Source organism: Arvicanthis niloticus, chromosome 4 (genome assembly GCF_011762505.2).
Source record: "Arvicanthis niloticus isolate mArvNil1 chromosome 4, mArvNil1.pat.X, whole genome shotgun sequence".
Lineage (NCBI taxonomy): Eukaryota > Metazoa > Chordata > Mammalia > Rodentia > Muridae > Arvicanthis > Arvicanthis niloticus.
The window spans coordinates 81,941,330-81,958,618 of record NC_047661.1 but is presented as its reverse complement, the minus strand read 5'-3'; the positions used below and the strand labels follow the sequence as shown (position 1 = coordinate 81,958,618).

The window sequence follows — 17,289 nt, the reverse complement described above, 5'->3', positions numbered from 1 at the left end:
AGTTTGAATATTTGTACTGTTAGTTGGATTACTTGTACAATTAAAATAATTGCAAGTAATATTGCTTAGTATTTGAAATACTTAACATTTCATAAGTAGGTAGCTCTTTGGTTGATTTTCTTTTTTTTAAATTGGATATTATATTTACATTTCAGATTTTATCCCCTAACCCCCCTTCCTACCACCACCCAGGAACCTCCTATCCCATCCCCCCTCCTCATGCTTCTATGAGGGATGTGCCCCCCCCACCTACCCCCCCCCCCGACTCCCACCTCCCCACCCTTGTATCCCCCACCCCCCACTCTGTGTTCATCCTTCATGGGACCAAGAATCTCCTCTCCCACCTATGCCAGACAAGGCTATCATCCCCTTCATGTACTGACAGAGTCATGGGTCCCTCCCTATGTGCTCCCAGGCTGATGGTTTAGACCCTGGGGAGCTCTTGTTGGTTGGTATTGTTGCTCTCCTCATGGGGCCACAAACCCTTTCTGCTCCTTCAGACTTCTCTCTAACTTCTCCATTGGGAAACCCTTGATCAGATCAGTGGTTAGTTGTTATCATCAGCCTCTGAATGTGTCAGTCTCTGGCAGACCTCTAAGGAGATAGCTATATCAGACTCTTCTCAGCATGCATTTCCTGCCATCCACATCAGTGTCTACCTTTGGTGACTGTAGCTGGGATGGAGATCCAGGTGGAATGGTCTCCAGACAGCACCTCCTTCAGTTTCTATCCCACACTTTGTCTCTATATTTGCTCCCTTGAGTATTTTGTTACTCCTTCTAAGAAGAACTGAAGCACCCACACTTGGTCTTCCTTCTTCATGAGCTTCATGTGGTCTGTGTGTTGAGTCTTGTCTATTCCAAGCTACTGGGCTAATATCCAATTATCAGTGAGTAAATACCATGTGTGTTCTTTTGTGATTGGGTTATCTCACTCAGGATGATAATTTCTAGTTTCATCCATTTACCTAAGAATTTCTTGAATTCATTGTTTTTAATAGCTGAGTAATACTCCATTGTGTAAATGTACCACATTTTTTGTATCCATTCCTCTGTTGAAGGACATCTGGGTTCTTTCCAGCTTCTGGCTATTATAAATAAGGCTGCTATGAACATAGTGGACATATGAACATATTAAAAATATGAGCATATATTAATTCTACATAACCAGTGTGACATTTTCATACATTGTAAATTTTGATCATATTTACTTTTGCTTGTGCCCCTCCCATTCTTGATAATCTTGCTTTTTCCAACTAGTCCCCTTTCTAATCTCATGGTGTGTGTGTGTGTGTGTGTGAGAGAGAGAGAGAAAGAGAGAGAGAGAGAGAGAGAGAGAGAGAGAGAGAGAGAGAGAGAGAGAGAGAGAAAGAAAGAGAGAAAGAGAGACTTGGTGAGTTTCATTACAGTGTTTATAGGCGTGTAGGTGATAGTGTGTTTATTGGAGCATAAGTACCTTATCAGTGATTCTATCACTGAAGAAAATGTCTGTTCTCTCCTATCAGATTTGGTTGAATTATTCAAATGAATTAATGCCTTTCCTTTTGTAGTGCTTACATTCCCACTGTAGATTAATACTTGGTTATCCAGCCTTGCAGTGTCCAATTAATTTTATTTATAACTTTACTTCTTGGCATAATTATTAAAGATGGCTAGGTGGACCTTTGTGAATTCAAGGCCAACCAGGTCTACATAATGAGTTCCCAGGACAGCCAGGGCTATATAGACAGGCCCTGTCTCAGAAAATCAACTTAACTTGGCATCAAGGTGGTGGTGCTTGTTTTTAATCCCAGCAATCGAGAGGCAGAGGCAGAGACAGAGACAGCTGGATCTCTGTGAGTTTGAGGACAGCCTGGTTTACAGAGTGAGTTTCAGAATAGCCAGAGATACACAGATAAACCATGTCTTGTAAAGCTAATCTCTCATGCTCCCTACCACCAACAAAAAAAAACACCAACTAATCAACCTGCCAGCCAGCTAACCACCACTATAAAACCCAGTTAACTAAGCCAAATACAATGATTAATGACAATTTCTTTTATCTAATTAAAAAATTCCTTCAGAATACAAAGTGTTATTCTTTTTTTTTTTAATTTATTTATTATATATGAGTACACTGTAGCTGTCTTCAGACACACCAGAAGAGGGCATCAGATCTCATTACAGATGGTTGTGAGCCACCATGTGGTTGCTGGGATTTGAACTCAGGACCTCTAGAAGTGCAGTCAGTGCTCTTAACCACTGAGCCATCTCTCCAGCCCCACAAAGTGTTATTCTTAAATCATTGCACTTACCTACTGTCTTTAGAATTGTTGAATGTTGTAGATTAAGGAATAATCTTAGTACTTTTAAATAACTTTTTTTGTTTTTGTTGTTGTTGTTGTTGTTTTTCGAGACAGGGTTTCTCTGTGTAGCCCTGGCTGTCCTGGAACTCACTCTTGTAGACTAGGCTGGCCTCAAACTCAGAAATCCACCTGCCTCTGCCTCCCAAGTGCTGGGATTAAAGGCGTGCACCACCACCGCCCGGCCTTAAATATCTTTATTGCATATTTATAACAACTTTTTACTACTGAGTGGCTATTATATATCACATTGTAATTTCAATATTTTGCCATGCTAGAGTATTATGAGAAGTTTGTATAAGGAATTTAGAACTGAAGCAGCATTATTTGTATTGTAAGAACATGAAAGTAAAACACCATGCTCTTGAGAAATCTTTAATTACTATGAGGAAAAGGTTAAAGACATAAAATAAAAGCACTGGGGTAATAGTATCCAGACTGAGGGGGTACGCAAAAATTATGTTAAAATAAAAAGTGAAAATATAAAAACTTCTATTTTTGTTTAAGTTATCTTTATGATCAATATGATAATATATATTTATATTACAGTTTTAATAAAATATAAATACATACTCATAATTTTTTACATATTTATGTATTTGAGGTGAATGCTCAGGTTTCCTATTGAATGTTAATGTTGATACTAAAAGGAAGCAAAAGAGTAGGTAAGGTACTAAGGAAGAGTTAGATATTATGAGTAGATTTTAAGGTATAGAGAGGCTTTGGGTTGTAAGTGTTGATAGAAATGTTGAAAATACTATGTATGGTAGTGCAAATTAAAAATTATGTATTAAGAGCACTGGCTGCTCATCCAGAGGTCCCAGAAACCACATGATAGCTGATGCCCTCTTCTTTCTTGCAGGCATACATGCAAATAGAATACACATATGCATAAATAAATAAATCTTCAAAAAATACTTAAAAGTGGGAAGATTATGCTGAAAAGCTTTTATAAAATTAATACTGAATTCATAGAAATAACAATACATACTGTAAAGCACTACTTTTTCTGGTAGCAAGAAAGAAAGCTGTAAAATCAAGAAAATAGATGTAGGAATTAGAGAAGAAATATGATTAATGCAAGGTCTTGGTAATTTAAGGTGGAAAAAACAGTAGGGAGTGTTTCATACAATCAAATATGACCCAGTTACACAATGAGACTGAGAATGGCATTATAAAGTGCCCATTGTTGGATTTTAAGGTCATAAAATTATTACTATCATGGAGATAGTTACTAGTTTTACATGGAGTTAAAGACATATATAGTTAATAAGCAAGGATTTAAAAAATAATAGGAGACATCAGGTAGCTTTAAAGGGCAGAGAAGTTAATCAGGTGTCTTTGTTTTCATGTTTATATGGGGTGCTTGGTGGGATAGGAGAAAATAAGGATTTCTCTACACAGAGTTGGTATGTTTTAGAACAGATAAAGTTACAGAAGAAGGGGATATTGAAATGCAAAATGCAGTGATCAGAATGAATTTGAAAAAAGATCAATTCTTTTAAATTTGAAGAGAAGATAATGAGCCAGATGGATTCAGGATGTATGTAGACTCACTGTTTATTTTGCTTCATGAGTTTTGGATTCATTTGTCTATGAGTTAACCTAGAAACATGAGTGTTACTATTTATTCATTATTACTTTTGCATAGTTGATTTAGACTCCGTATAAGCTTCCTTAAGTGTGCTAATCTATCTCATTTTAGGGATGTATTTGTTTATTTAGCAGCGTAATAGCAGTAGTTTCTCCCTACGCTTTATATCCTGTTTAGCCATAAGTTTTTGTCCTGGTAATGGTGCCAGATAGGGATTGATCTTCTTTTCAAATGTCATTATGCTCATTTTTCTCTTTCCTACATTTTAATCCAGCTACTAATATATTTAATTTTGTTTATTTTAGAAGAGATGACTAAATTTAAAAATGACAAAGAAGTGGAACTTGAAGAATTGAAAAACATATTGGTAAGTATATATTCTTCTTAATATCCTGTAACTATAAAAATAATTTTGAAATAGTGGTCTATATTTTCAAACTACATATATTTCATTCTAATTTTTCTCCTAAATATAAAAATTTTATATTTGCTTTTGAGTAAAGCTGCAATTTTGTATATATTTATTTTTATAGATTTTTATTAACTATCTTGGCCAGGATATTTATAATATTTAAATATGTTGATACCACACTTAAAATCAGAGCAAGTATGCATATTTTGTTATGCATAATATATTCAGTGAACAGTAGACACACTTGTCCTACATTCCTGAAATTGTTTTCAGTTTTTGTTTTTTTTTTCAGTGGGATATTGGCTATGGGTTTGTCAAATATAGTTTGCTATACTGAGGTATTATCCTTCTATACCTAATTTATTCAAGGATGTTATTATGAATAGATGTTTAATTTTATCAAAGGCTGTTTCTGTGCCTGTTGAAATGATCATGTGATTTATACCCTTGATTTTTTTTATGTGCTACATATTTATTGATTTTTCACATGTTGAACCATTTTTGCATTACTGGAATGAAATCTGCTTGAGTATGGTACATAATCTTTATAATGTGATATGATTTTGATTTGCCAGTATTTTATTGAAGCTTTGAACTTAATGTCTGTCAAATATTTTGGTTTGTGGTCTCCTTTTTGTTGCCTTCTTATCAAGTTTTGGTAGAAGGGTAATATAAGATTTGTAAAATTATTTATAAAATTATTAAATTCTGGGTACTGCTGGGAGGAACATATATTCAATAACCATTTGATGGGATATTCTGTAAATGTGTATTAACATCTGATCTCTGATGCAGTTTTATTATATGTACAGTTTATTATATGCTTTTTTTGTCTAGATGATATATGAACTGATGAAATTGGGAATTGAAATCACTTATTACTATATCTTTGTCTGTCCATCCATTTGTGTCCAGTAGATTTTGTTTTATGGAATTGGGTGCACTAATATTTGATATACATTCATTTTCAATCATTATATCTTCTTGTTGGATTATCACTTTTATTAATTTGTAGTGACTTAGTTTTTGGTTTGAAGTCTGCTTTTTCAGATATGACTATAGCTCCCCTGTTTGTTTTCAGTTTCTACTTGCTTAATATGTCTTTTTAAAACTTAGTTTTTTTCATATTAATCTATCTTTGCCAGTTAAGTATGTTTCTAGAAGAAAACAGTTTTGTTTTTTAATCCAGTTATTTAATCTATGGCTTTTTCAACAAAATGGGTATAAGCAGAAATAATGTAGAAGGCATTTTGATAACATGACCAATTCAGCAAAACAATAGTAAGTTCTCTACTAGGGCCTATTATATTTTTTGTCATGGGTTTTTCACTAGGTTTACCTTAGTAGGTATGGAAGCAGTCCTTGGACCTGGCCTCATACCCAGTCACTTGGTTATCCCTATAACAGTGGTTATCCACATTGTGCTCTTATAGACACATCTTGGTAGGCAGGTCAGTATTTTAGTATGCAGGGTTCAGTGCTGGGAGAGGGACCATTGATTTTTTTTTTTTTAACCCAGGAACATGTTTTTATCCCTTCTTATTAAAATTGTTTTCTTGTGTTAGAAGATTGTAGGCTTTCATATAGTTTTTTATGTACTACTCATTTTGTATAAGCCTTCTGCCACCTCCTCATTTCTCTATCCCTACTACCCACCCATGACTGATTTATTCTCAGTGAATGTGTTTATTACCCTTCTCTTTCTTTAGTCTGAAGTATTCCTTCCACTATTCTCTATAGAAATGGCTTAGTAGTAATAAATTGTTTTTATAATGATAAATTTCACCTTTGATTTTTATAATATTTTTATTTTATGTCTATGTGTGAATGCTTACATGTATGTATGTAATTCACATGTATACTTAGTGTCTGCAGAGGCCAGGAGAAGGCATCTGATCCCCTGGAACTAGAGTTAGAGATATTGTGAGCCTCCATGTAGGTGCTGTAAACTATTCTTTACTATTTCTATGCTATTTGTATCTTCTCTGAAGACCTTGGTTACTTTTACAAGTAGACTTTTGAATTATTTTTCTGGCATTTTAGCCATTTTAAAATGTATTGGTTGATTGATTGATTGATAGTGTGTATCTGTGTGATGACTTATGTGTGGAATTTAGAGGACAGATAACCATGTGGTTCCAGGGATCAAACTCAGGATATCAGGTTTGGTGGCAAATTTCTTTACCTGCTGAACCTTCATATCAGCCAGTTCAATTCTATGTATTTGGATTTAGTAATAGGTAAATTATGCTATCTTATAGGTATCATATTGTTTTGATTTTTCCATGATTATATTTTGTACATTATGATTTGTACATTTATTGATAGGGATATTTCTTCTGAGTTTATTTGGGGATCTTCTGAGTGAGCAATTTTCTCTTGAGAGCTCAGTCAGTACTGCTTGGAGAGTGGCAAAAACAAACTTCTGTAACAGCTGTAGTACCAAACAAACTAGACAAGCAAGCAGGTACACTTAAAATTTATTAAAGCCAATATAGTACTACTACTGGGCATAGAATATAACATAACATAAAAAAGTAATATAGAGTTAGCTGTAAAGTTAGAGGTAACTAGGATAACAATAAAAATAATAAATACATGGAACAAAGGAAGGGAACAAATAGTAATATTAAATAAAAGAACAGGAAAAAGAAATCAGAAATATGCTAGGAAGTGATAGAGCAAAGAAGTATTAAAAATCTCCCCCCAAAATATAATTGCCTAATAAAGAAAAAATGTTGAAAAGTTGATGTGAGAAATAAAAAGTAAAAACAAAAGTTTTTAGAAGCATATTTTATGCTTTTAAAATCATGCTTTTGAAGTACTTATAGAATAATAGAAGAAAAAGGAGCATAATGGATAAAACAACAAATATACACAATCCTCCTCCCAAAAAACTACCTAAGGTCTATCTGATAGAGATGGATTTTAAATATCTTCAACTCAAAAATAAAATCAAATCTATAACAAAATTAAGAAAAAATCTGCAAAGGGATTTACTTTGTGTCTTCTAATGCTAGAATCTTCTAGGTAGAATAGTTTGCCAGTTGATGTTGGAGTCATTTGTCTTTTCTAATTTTAAGCTAGTGCTGAGTGGACCTGCTTTAGGGTCTGATGTACAATAGAGTTGCTTTCACTTTAGGAATTTTCCTTTGTATATCAAGAATCTCTGGGCCAGACTTAACTTGGCAGCTGTGGGTAGGGCGGTTTCTAACTTTTCCAGAGGCTCTTCAGCTTGAACACAGTACTGTTACTAATGTCTGATAAATGGAGTATTTCCTGAATGCATGGGAAGTAAATATAGCATTGAGATCTGTACTATGTTGGGCTGGAGAGATGGCCGAGCCATTAAAGACTAGGTTCACAACCAAATATATAAGAGATTTGTACTATAGGTTCAGTCTCAGCGCTTTCTTTCCCACACAGTGTCAAATATTATATAGGAGGGAGGTGGCTGTGGAAATTGCAAGGTTAGATAAAATAGTAGCATCATCCAGATTATCTCAACCAAACTTCAGAGTTCTTAGTCTTCATAGTGAGCTGCTTAGCAGATAGGTAGTCCCAGTAGTCCCAGGAGTTCAGGCATCTACTAACTTCAGACTCAGACCATCAATCTCCACAGCTGTTCTTAAGTAGTATTTATCATGGAATGTGTGGCTACTGACCTCTGTATTCTTCATTGCCTGACCCTCCAGCTCTTCCAGTTTTTTTTTAAAAAGACTTTTCTCTGTCATAATTGTTGTCTCACACCTAAGGGCTGTGGGCAGGCTATTGCCTGGCTTTCTGAATTGTCATTATGCCTTTATTTTAGACCCCCCAGAGTAGCTTAGTCTGAATCAATAGACTAATTGTCAAGATGGTACAGAGGGACAGCCATCTGAGACAAGAGGAATGACAAAATGGGTGTTTTTTTTTTTTTTTTTAGTAGCCATTGTCTTATCAGATTTAAAATTGGATTCATGTGCTAGCAAGCATTGTAGACTTGGTTTGTGTGAAAGACTGGCAGTCTCTTGTTTCTAGGGCCATCTGGCTTACCTTGTGGATGAAGCTCTGTCTTCTTTTAGTGCTGGAGCCTCAACTGGAGCAGTGTGTTGCCCATTTCTGTTTGCTGCTTAGCCTTTCTGTTTTCTTGTGTCTTTCAACTATGCTTTGTGATTTTAAGTGCTGTTGGAATTATTTCTTCCTTGGAATAGAGCCTGACTTGTATTAACCTGACCTTTCTCATTTACCCTGTCCCACGAAGGTGGTATCTATTTCACCACAGAAATCTCAGGTTTAAATAAATAATTTATTACTTTTGTCCCAGGGCTCTGTTCATTATTCTTTTTGTCAAATTTTGTTTTTGGAATTTACTTAATAATGACTGTATTTCTCTATTGAAGCAATTTTAGCCTACAAAATAGACTGTAGTTCTCTTTTTTCTTTTTTTTTTTTTATTGGATATTTTCTTTATTTACATTTCAAATGTTATCCCCTTTCCTGATTTCCTCTTTGGAAACCCCCTATCCCATCCCCTCTCCCCCGCTTCTATGAGAGTGTTTCCTCACCCACTCACCTAATCCTTCTTACCTGCTCTGGCATTCCTCTTTAGTGGGGTATTCAGCCTTCACAGGAACAAGGGCCTCTCCCGCTGATGCCCACAAAGCCATCCTCTGTGGCTGGAGCCATGGGTCCCTCCATGTGTACTCCTTGGTTGGTAGTTTAGTCCCTGGGAGCTCTGGGGGGTCTGGTTGGTTGATATTGTTCTTCTTCCTATGGGGTTGCAAACCCCTCAGCTCCTTCATTCCTTTCTCTAACTCCTACACAGGGGACCCTGTGCTCAGTACAATGGTTGGCTGAGAACATCTGCCTCTGTATTTGTCAGGTTCTGGCAGAGCCTCTCAGGAGACAGCTATATCAGGCTGCTGTCAGCATGCACTTCTTGGCATCCACAATAGTGTCCACACTTTGGTCTTCCTTTTTCTTGAGCTTCATGTGGTCTGTGAATTGTAATTTGGGTATCCCGAGCTTTTGGGCTAATATCCACTTATCAGTGAGTGCATACCATGTGTGTTCTTTTGTGATTGGGTTACCTCACTCAGGATGATATTTTCTAGTTCCATCCAATTTGCCTAAGAATTTCCTGAAGTCATTGTTTTTAATAACTGAGTAGCACTCATTGTGTAAATGTACCACATTGTTTGTATCCATTTCTCTGTCAAAGTACATCTGGGTTCTTTCCAGCTTCTGGCTGTTACAAGGTTGCTATAAACATAGTGGAGCATGTGTTTTTGTTACATGTTAGAGCATCTTTTGGGTATATGCCCAAGAGTGGTATAGCTGGGTCCTCAGGTAATACTATGTCCAATTTTCTGAGGAACTGCCAGACTGATTTCCAGAGTGGTTGTACCAGCTTGCAACAATGGAGGAGTGTTCCTCTTTCTCCACATTCTTGCCAGCATCTGCTGTCACCTGAGTTTTTGATCTTAGCCATTCTGATTGGTGTGAGGTGGAATCTCAGGGTTGTTTTGATTTGCATTTCCCTGATGACTAAGGATGCTGAACATTTCTTTAGGTGCTTCTTGGCCATTCAGTATTCCTCAGTTGAGAATTCTTTGTTTAGCTCTGTACCCTATTTTTATTAGGGTTATTTGATTCTCTGGAGCCTAACTTCTTGAGTTCTTTGTATATATTGGATATTAGCCCTCTATCAGATATAGGATTGGTAATGATCTTTTCCCATCTGTTGGTTGCCATTTTATCCTATTGACATTGTCCTTTACTTGACAGAAGTTTTGCAATTTTATGAGGTCTCATTTCTCTATTGTTGATTTTAGAGCATAAGCTGCTGATGTTCTTTTTTTTTCCCCCAAGAATTAAATTTTTTGGCATCGGACAACCAGTCGTATTGCATGGTTCAGAGGTTACAGGGGAAGTACCACTTATTATACAGACATGTGGCAGGGGACAGGGCAAATCTTGCTCAGGGCTTCCGGATAAAACCGAAGCAAGTGTTCTGAAAGTTGGCATCTGAAAGCTAGCTTCGAGAAATGAGCAGGCACCTAGGGGATTCTGGAAAGTACTTAAATGGGGCCTCTTTCTTGGCCACCGAAAAGCGTGTCTTTTTCTAGACCAAAGGAGAGGGATGTGTTGATCACTGGCCAGGCTGGAGGGTGTCAGGAGGGTCAAGAGAACACCACCAGAGGAAGTCTATTCAATCATAGACCAATAGTTCAAAGGTCTAGAAAGGCAGGTTTCTTGGGTTGGATCCCTTTCCCTCCTTTTTTCCCATTAAATAAGAAAGCCAACAAAGATGAAGATAAGGAAAAGGAAGACAAAGAGAGTGGCATCTCAGGTATCATCCCAGCGGGGGGGTTGGGGGACCCTAGTTGGCTTGGTCCTTCTGCTTTTTGTGAAGGGCTTCCCCTCCGGGCAGGCAGACTTCACTATCTCTCTAGCTGTTCTCCATAGTGTGCCTGGTAGAAGGCGTCAAAGTCGAGCATAGAGCAGCCGTCACAGGGAAAAGCTGAGAGCCACCTGAGCCTGAGGAGTGTAGGGAGGAAGGCGAGGAGGAGTGGGATCGGCCTCGGGCATCTTAGAGGGCTTGACACCTGGTCCACACAGGTCCTGATTGCTGAGCAAACCTAGGTCACACTTGTCGACAGAGGATGGTACTGCCGAAGTTGAGATAAGCTTCGGAGATGCCCATGAAGTACTTGGGAGGCCTCCGTGCTCCCCAGATTGGGACTGGGATGGTAGAGGAAGCTCTGCAGGTAGTATGCCACTTTGATCTGTGTCTGTGTGACAGTGGAGGGGACCCATCAACTCATAAAAGGTGGTGCAGGAGTAAGCACATGCCCATGGCCGAAATTTTGAGGCAACCCCTGGACCTGCCACAATCTCCATAGCGGTGACAGGAGCCACCCCAGGCAGCATATGGCCTCCATGTTGTGGCAGTGCCAGGGTGGTGCCACTGATGTTCCGTTCAGGAAATTTTCCCATGTGCCTTTGTGTTTGAGGCTCTTCCCTACTATCTCTTCTGTTAGATTCAGTATATCTGGTTTTATGTGGAGGTCCTTGATCTACTTGGACTTGAGCTTTGTACAAGGAGATAAGAATGGATCCATTTGCATTCTTCTACATGCTGACCTCCAGTTGAACCAGCACCGTTTGTTGAAATGCTGTCTTTTTTTTCTACTGGATGGGGTTAGCTCCAAGGTCAAGGTTTGATTATTATGTGTTGAAAAGAATTTCTTTTTTTCTGGTCCAATTTATTTGGAGTTCTGTAGGCTTCGTGTATGTTCATGGGCATCTCTTTTTGTTGTTGTTGTTAGTGAAGTTTTCTTCTATAATTTTGTTGAAGATATTTACTGGCTCTTTAAGTTGGAAATCTTCACTCCCTTCTATTCCTATTATCATTAGGTTTGGTCTTCTCATTGTGTCCTGGATTTCCTGGATGTTTTGGGTTAGGAGATTTTTGCATTTTGCATTTTCTTTGAATGCTGTGTCAATGTTTTCTATGGTATCTTCTGCACCTGAGATTCCATCTTCTATCTCATGTGTTCTGTTGGTGATACTTGCATATGTGACTCTTGATCTCTTTCCTAGGTATTCTATCTCCAGGGTTGTCTCCATTTGTGATTTCTTTATTGTTTTTATTTGCATTTTTAGATCCTGGATGGCTTTGTTCAATTCCTTCACCTGTTTGCTTATGTTCTCTTGTAATTCTTTAAGGGATTTTTGTGTTTCCTCTTCTACCTGTTTAGCTGTGTTCTCTTGTATTTCTTTAAGGGACTTATTTGTGTCCTTCTTAAAGTCCCCTATCATCATCATTATGAGATGTGATTTCAAGTCCGAATCTTGCTTTTCCGGTGTTGATTGGGTATCTAGGACTTGCTGTATTGGGAGAACTGGGTTCTAATGATGCCATGTAACTTCAGTTTCTGTTGCTTATGTTCTTGTACTTGCCTCTTGCCATCTGGTTATCTCTAGTTCTACATACCCTTGTTGTCTCTGACTGGAGCCTGTCCTTCCTGTGATCTTGGTTGTGTCAAAACTCCTCAGAGTCCAGCTGTCTCTGTGATTCTGAGATACTGTGATCCTGAGATCTTGGGTGTGTCAGAGCTCCTGGGTGTCAAACTTTCTCTGTGTGTTGCAGGGGTGGGTGAGGAGCCATAGCCCTGGGTTTGCTCTGGGCACAGGTGCAAGCTGGAATGAACCTATGCCTCTGGCAGGGCAGGGGTTTGTGTTTCCCTGGTTTCTGTGGGGGGTCCCAGTTATGCTGGGTGTTGTGAAAGATGTTGTGGCCTCAGCTGTGATTTTGAGTGTGTCAGAGCTCCAGTGATTCTGGGTATTTCTGATTTCCTGGGAGTTGAGTTTCCTTTGTGATCCTATGATCCTGTGATCCTGTGATCTTGGGCATTTCAGATCGCCTGGGAGTCAGGCTTCCTCTGGGTGTTAGAAGAGTGGGTCAGAGCCAGCACCCTAAGTCTGCTCTGGGCACAGGGTTAGACCAGAAGAAACCTGTGCCACTGGCTGGGTGGGGGTTCCTGTGTCCTTGTATCTCAGGGGGTTTCCAGTTACTCCTGGTGTTGGAGCAGATGTTGTTGCCTCCTCACCTGTGATCCTGGGTGTGTTAGAGCACCTGGGAATCGAGCTTCCTCTCGGTCACTGTAGTTCTTTATATTATTCTTTGGGCAGTTTAATTATTTTCAATATATATGTAGTTTGACAGTCATGCTTTTTTTTCTACTGTTTTTAGGCAGAAGACCAAAAACTTTTAGATAAAAAGAAACAAGTTGAGAAGCTTGCTGAAGAATTACAAGGGAAAGAAGAAGAACTAACTTTCCTGTTGCAAACCAGAGAGGTTTGTTAAAGATACATTTGTTTACAATGTTTTGCTAAGAGAATATAGATTTTAAAAATATGATGTAGTTATTTGCTTTGTGAAGGATTTCTTTACATTTTTTAAAATTTTTTATTGAATATTTTATTTACATTTCAGATGCCACCCCCTTTCCCCATTTCTTCTCCCTAGAAAACCCCTATCCCATGCCCCCTTTGCTTTTTTGCTTTTATACAATTTTTTAAAAATGTTAATCAAAGGCTTTATAAGTTTGGTAATGCTCAATCAGAAGTGTAACCCAATACCCAACCTAGATATATCAACTATCTTTGACTGGTGGAGACACGTGAACATCTGCCTCCATGTCCCTCCCCCCCTTTTCTCTCTCTCTCTCATCATCTAGCTTCTCCTCTCCTCCTTCTCCTCTCCTTACTCCTTCTATTCCTCTCGGTACTCCTCCCACCTTAGTTCCTCCTACATATCACCCTTCCTGTTAAAATAAAACTTTTCTCTCAAAATACAATTAGAGCATAATTATATCAATTTGTACCAGTGAGGTACAAGAGAGTCCTAATACCCAGTCTATCATTTTGTTGACTAACCAGAACCTCTGTCATCTCTCCTAACTAAAACACTTAGTTCGGAACCTGGCTTTTTTCTTGGCTTTAGAATGAATGTCAGCTGAAAACCATCCACTCAAATCTTTTCTCTCAAAGTAAATAGCCAGGATTGGCTATGAGACTATGGGTCTTCAACCCCGTCAGAAATCCAGAATGACTGAGTTAACTGAAGTTATAGGAAGCACTAAACATAGCTTCTAAAACTTAGCCAATTTATAGATACTGCTGAACACCTGGACAGTCCCTATACTACAAAACATTGGAGCATCTGATCTTCAGCCTTCTGGCCCAGGATCATCTGACAGACCTTAGTGATGCAGAATTATTAAGGGCTGATTACTCTGTCTAGGCAGATATAATCAGTCGACTATTCTGCAAGTGTGTCCTTTTCTGGACATGTAAGGCAATCTGGACTGTTGTCTATTAACTCCTCTCAGCTATTTCTAAATAAAATATAGAAAACACCCTAACAATAAACTCAAAGCCATGAATTTGCAATAGTCCCTTAACTCACAGGCTAACCATCTCAAATCAGTTAAAAAAGTTAAAGAAGGACTGGGTCTAAGCCTTGTGTTCCTAAATGTGTTATACAGGCACAATGCCTATGAGAGTATCAATATTCATCTCACTTTTATATCAATAAGAAGCTCGTACCAATGAAAACCTCAAATTTGAAATCAAAGTAAATTTTGTACCATTTAAGAAATTATAACTTCATCTTGATAATAATTATACAGATTTCTACCAATAGGCTATGGCTATGAAATAAATCCTAGCTAATCCTCTCTGTTCCAACAAACCCACTACTTTTCCCTAGAAAGACAGCCCAATATTACCACCTTAGTCTCCAAGCCCAGGGAATAGGGGCGCTGACTCTTCATTACTTTCTTCAAGCTGATTATGGACGTTGAGATATTAGAAGAGGGGTGGGGGAAGAGTAAATTGATAAGCCTCTGACGCTGTGTCTTCACTGCATCCAGATGGAATTCCAGGATATCAGAGGTTTGAGTAGGTCTGCTCAGCTTGCATGATGAGTAGATACACCAAGGCTGTGTATTCTGCAATATACACTTCTCAAAACAAATTTTAGTATCAAGATAATTTTTTAGAGGGCTGACATTTTATTAAAGATGTTGGTTCTAACAACTTTTTTCCTTTGTTTATTGGATATAATATTTACATTTCAAATTTTATCCCCTTACCCCATTCCCCTGCCACCCAGGAACCCATTATCCCATCCACCCTCTTCCTGCTTCTATGAGGGTGTGCCCCCACCTACCCCCACTCCCACCTCCCCACCCTCAGATTCCCCCCCCCCACCTCAGTGTTCAGCCTTCATGGGACCAAAGATCTCCTCTCCCACCTATGCCCAACAAGGCCATCCTCCCCTCCATATACAGCTGGAGTCATGGGTCCCTCCCTATGTGCTCCTAGGCTAGTGGTTTAGACCCCGGGGAGCTCTGGTTGGTTGGTATTTTTGCTCTCCTCATGGGGCCACAAACCCTTTCAGCTCCTTCAGTCTTCTAACTTCTCCATTGGGAACCCTTGATCATATCAATGTTTAGCTGTGAATATCTGCCTCTGGGTTTGTCAGACTCTGGGGGGGGACCTCTAAGGAGACAGCAAAATCAGGCTGCTGTCAGCATGTACTTCCTGTCATCCATATCAGTGTCTATTTTTGGTAACTGCACATGGGATACCCAGGTGGGATGGTCTCCATACAACCTCTCTTTCAGTTTCTCTCCCACACTTTGTCTCCATATTTGCTCCCTTGGGTATTTTGTTACTCCTTATAAGTAAGACCTAGGCATCCACACTTGTTCTTCCTTTTTCATGAGCATCATGTGGTCTGTTAGTTGAATCTTTGTTGTTTCAAACTTTTGGGCTAATATCCACTTATCAGTGAGTTCAGTGACCATGTGTGTTCTTTTATGATTGGGTTACCTCACTCAGGATGATATTTTCTAGTTCCATCCATTTACCTAAGAATTTTTTGAATTCATTATTTTTAATAGCTGAGTAGTACTCCATTGTATAAATGTACCACATTTTTTGTATCCATTCCTCTGTTGAAGGACATCTGGGTTCTTTCCAGCTTCTGGCTATTATAAATAAGGCTGCTATGAACATAGAGGAGCATATGTCCTTGTTATATGTTGGAGCATTTTCTGGGTATATGCCCAGGAGTGGTATAGCTGGGTCCTCAGGTAGTGCTATGTCCAGTTTTCTGAGGAACTGCCAGACTGATTTCCAGAGTGGTTGTACCAGCTTGCAACCCCACCAATAATGGAGGAGTGTTCCTCTTTCTCCACATCCTTGTCAGCATCTACTATCACATGAGTTTTTGATCTTAGCCATTCTGACTGGTGTGAGGTGGAATCTCAGGGTTGTTTTGATTTGCATTTCCCTGATGACCAAGGATTCTGAACATTTCTTTAGGTTGCTCTCAGCCATTCCAGTTTCCTCAGTTGAGAATTCTTTGTTTAGCTCTGTACCCCATTTTTTAATAGGGTTATTTGGTTGTCTGGCGTCTGATTTCTTGAGTTCTTTGTATATATTGGATATTAGCCCTCTATCGGATGTAGGATTGGTAATGATCTTTTCCCAATCTGTTGGTTGCCGCTTTGTCTTATTGACAGTGTCCTTTGCCTTGCAGAAGGTTTGCAATTTGATGAGGTCCCATTTGTCAATTCTTGATCTTAGAGCAAAAGCCATTGGTGTTCTGTTCAGGAACTTTTCCCCTGTGCCTATGCATTTGAGGGTCTTCCCCACCTTCTATTAGTTTCAGTGTATCTGGTTTTATGTGAAGGTCCTTTATCCACTTGGACTTGAGCTTTGTACAAGGGGGATAGGAATGGATTGATTTGCATTCTTCTACATGCTGACCTCCAGTTGATCCAGCACCACTTGTTGAAAATGCTGGCCTTTCCCCACTGGATGGTTTTAGCTCCTTTGTCAAAGATCAAGTGACCATAGGTGTGTGGGTTCATTTCTGCATCTTCAATTCTATTCAACTGATCTTCCTGTCTGTCTCTGTACCAATACCATGCAGTTTTTATCACTACTGCTCTGTAGTACAGTTTGAGGTCAGGGATGGTGATTCCCCCAGAAGTTCTTTTATTGTTGAGAATGGTTCTCGCTATCCTGGGTTTTTTGTTATTCCAAATGAATTTGCAAATTGCTCTTTCTATCTCTATGAAGAATTGATTTGGAATTTTGATGGGGGTTGCATTGAACCTGTAGATTGCTTTTGGCAAGATGGCCAATTTTTACTAAGTTAATCCTGCCAATCCAGGAGCATGGGAGATCTTTCCATCTTCTGAGTTCTTCTTTGATTTCTTTCTTCAGAGACTTGAAGTTCTTGTCATACAGATCTTTCACTTGCTTGGTTAGATTCACTCCAAGATATTTTATATTGTTTGTGGCTATTGTGAAGGATGTCATTTCCCTAATTTCTTTTTCAGCCTGTTTATCTTTTGAGTAGAGGAAGGCTACTGA

The 17,289-nt window shown here is 38.6% G+C and overlaps 1 protein-coding gene and 1 pseudogene across 3 annotated transcripts in view; one reads left to right on the top strand and one right to left on the bottom strand.

Moving 5' to 3' along the window:
- Positions 1 to 17,289, top strand: part of Sycp1 (synaptonemal complex protein 1) — a 119,684-nt gene that overhangs the window by 31,305 nt on the left and 71,090 nt on the right. For all 3 annotated transcript variants that reach the window (XM_076932103.1, XM_034500314.2, XM_076932104.1), the window contains 2 exons: positions 4,241 to 4,302; positions 13,088 to 13,192. In XM_076932103.1, coding sequence (XP_076788218.1) covers positions 4,241 to 4,302; positions 13,088 to 13,192 — 167 coding nt within the window. The remainder of the gene's footprint in view (positions 1 to 4,240; positions 4,303 to 13,087; positions 13,193 to 17,289) is intronic.
- LOC117707028 (dnaJ homolog subfamily C member 30, mitochondrial-like) lies at positions 10,618 to 11,273 on the bottom strand (annotated as a pseudogene).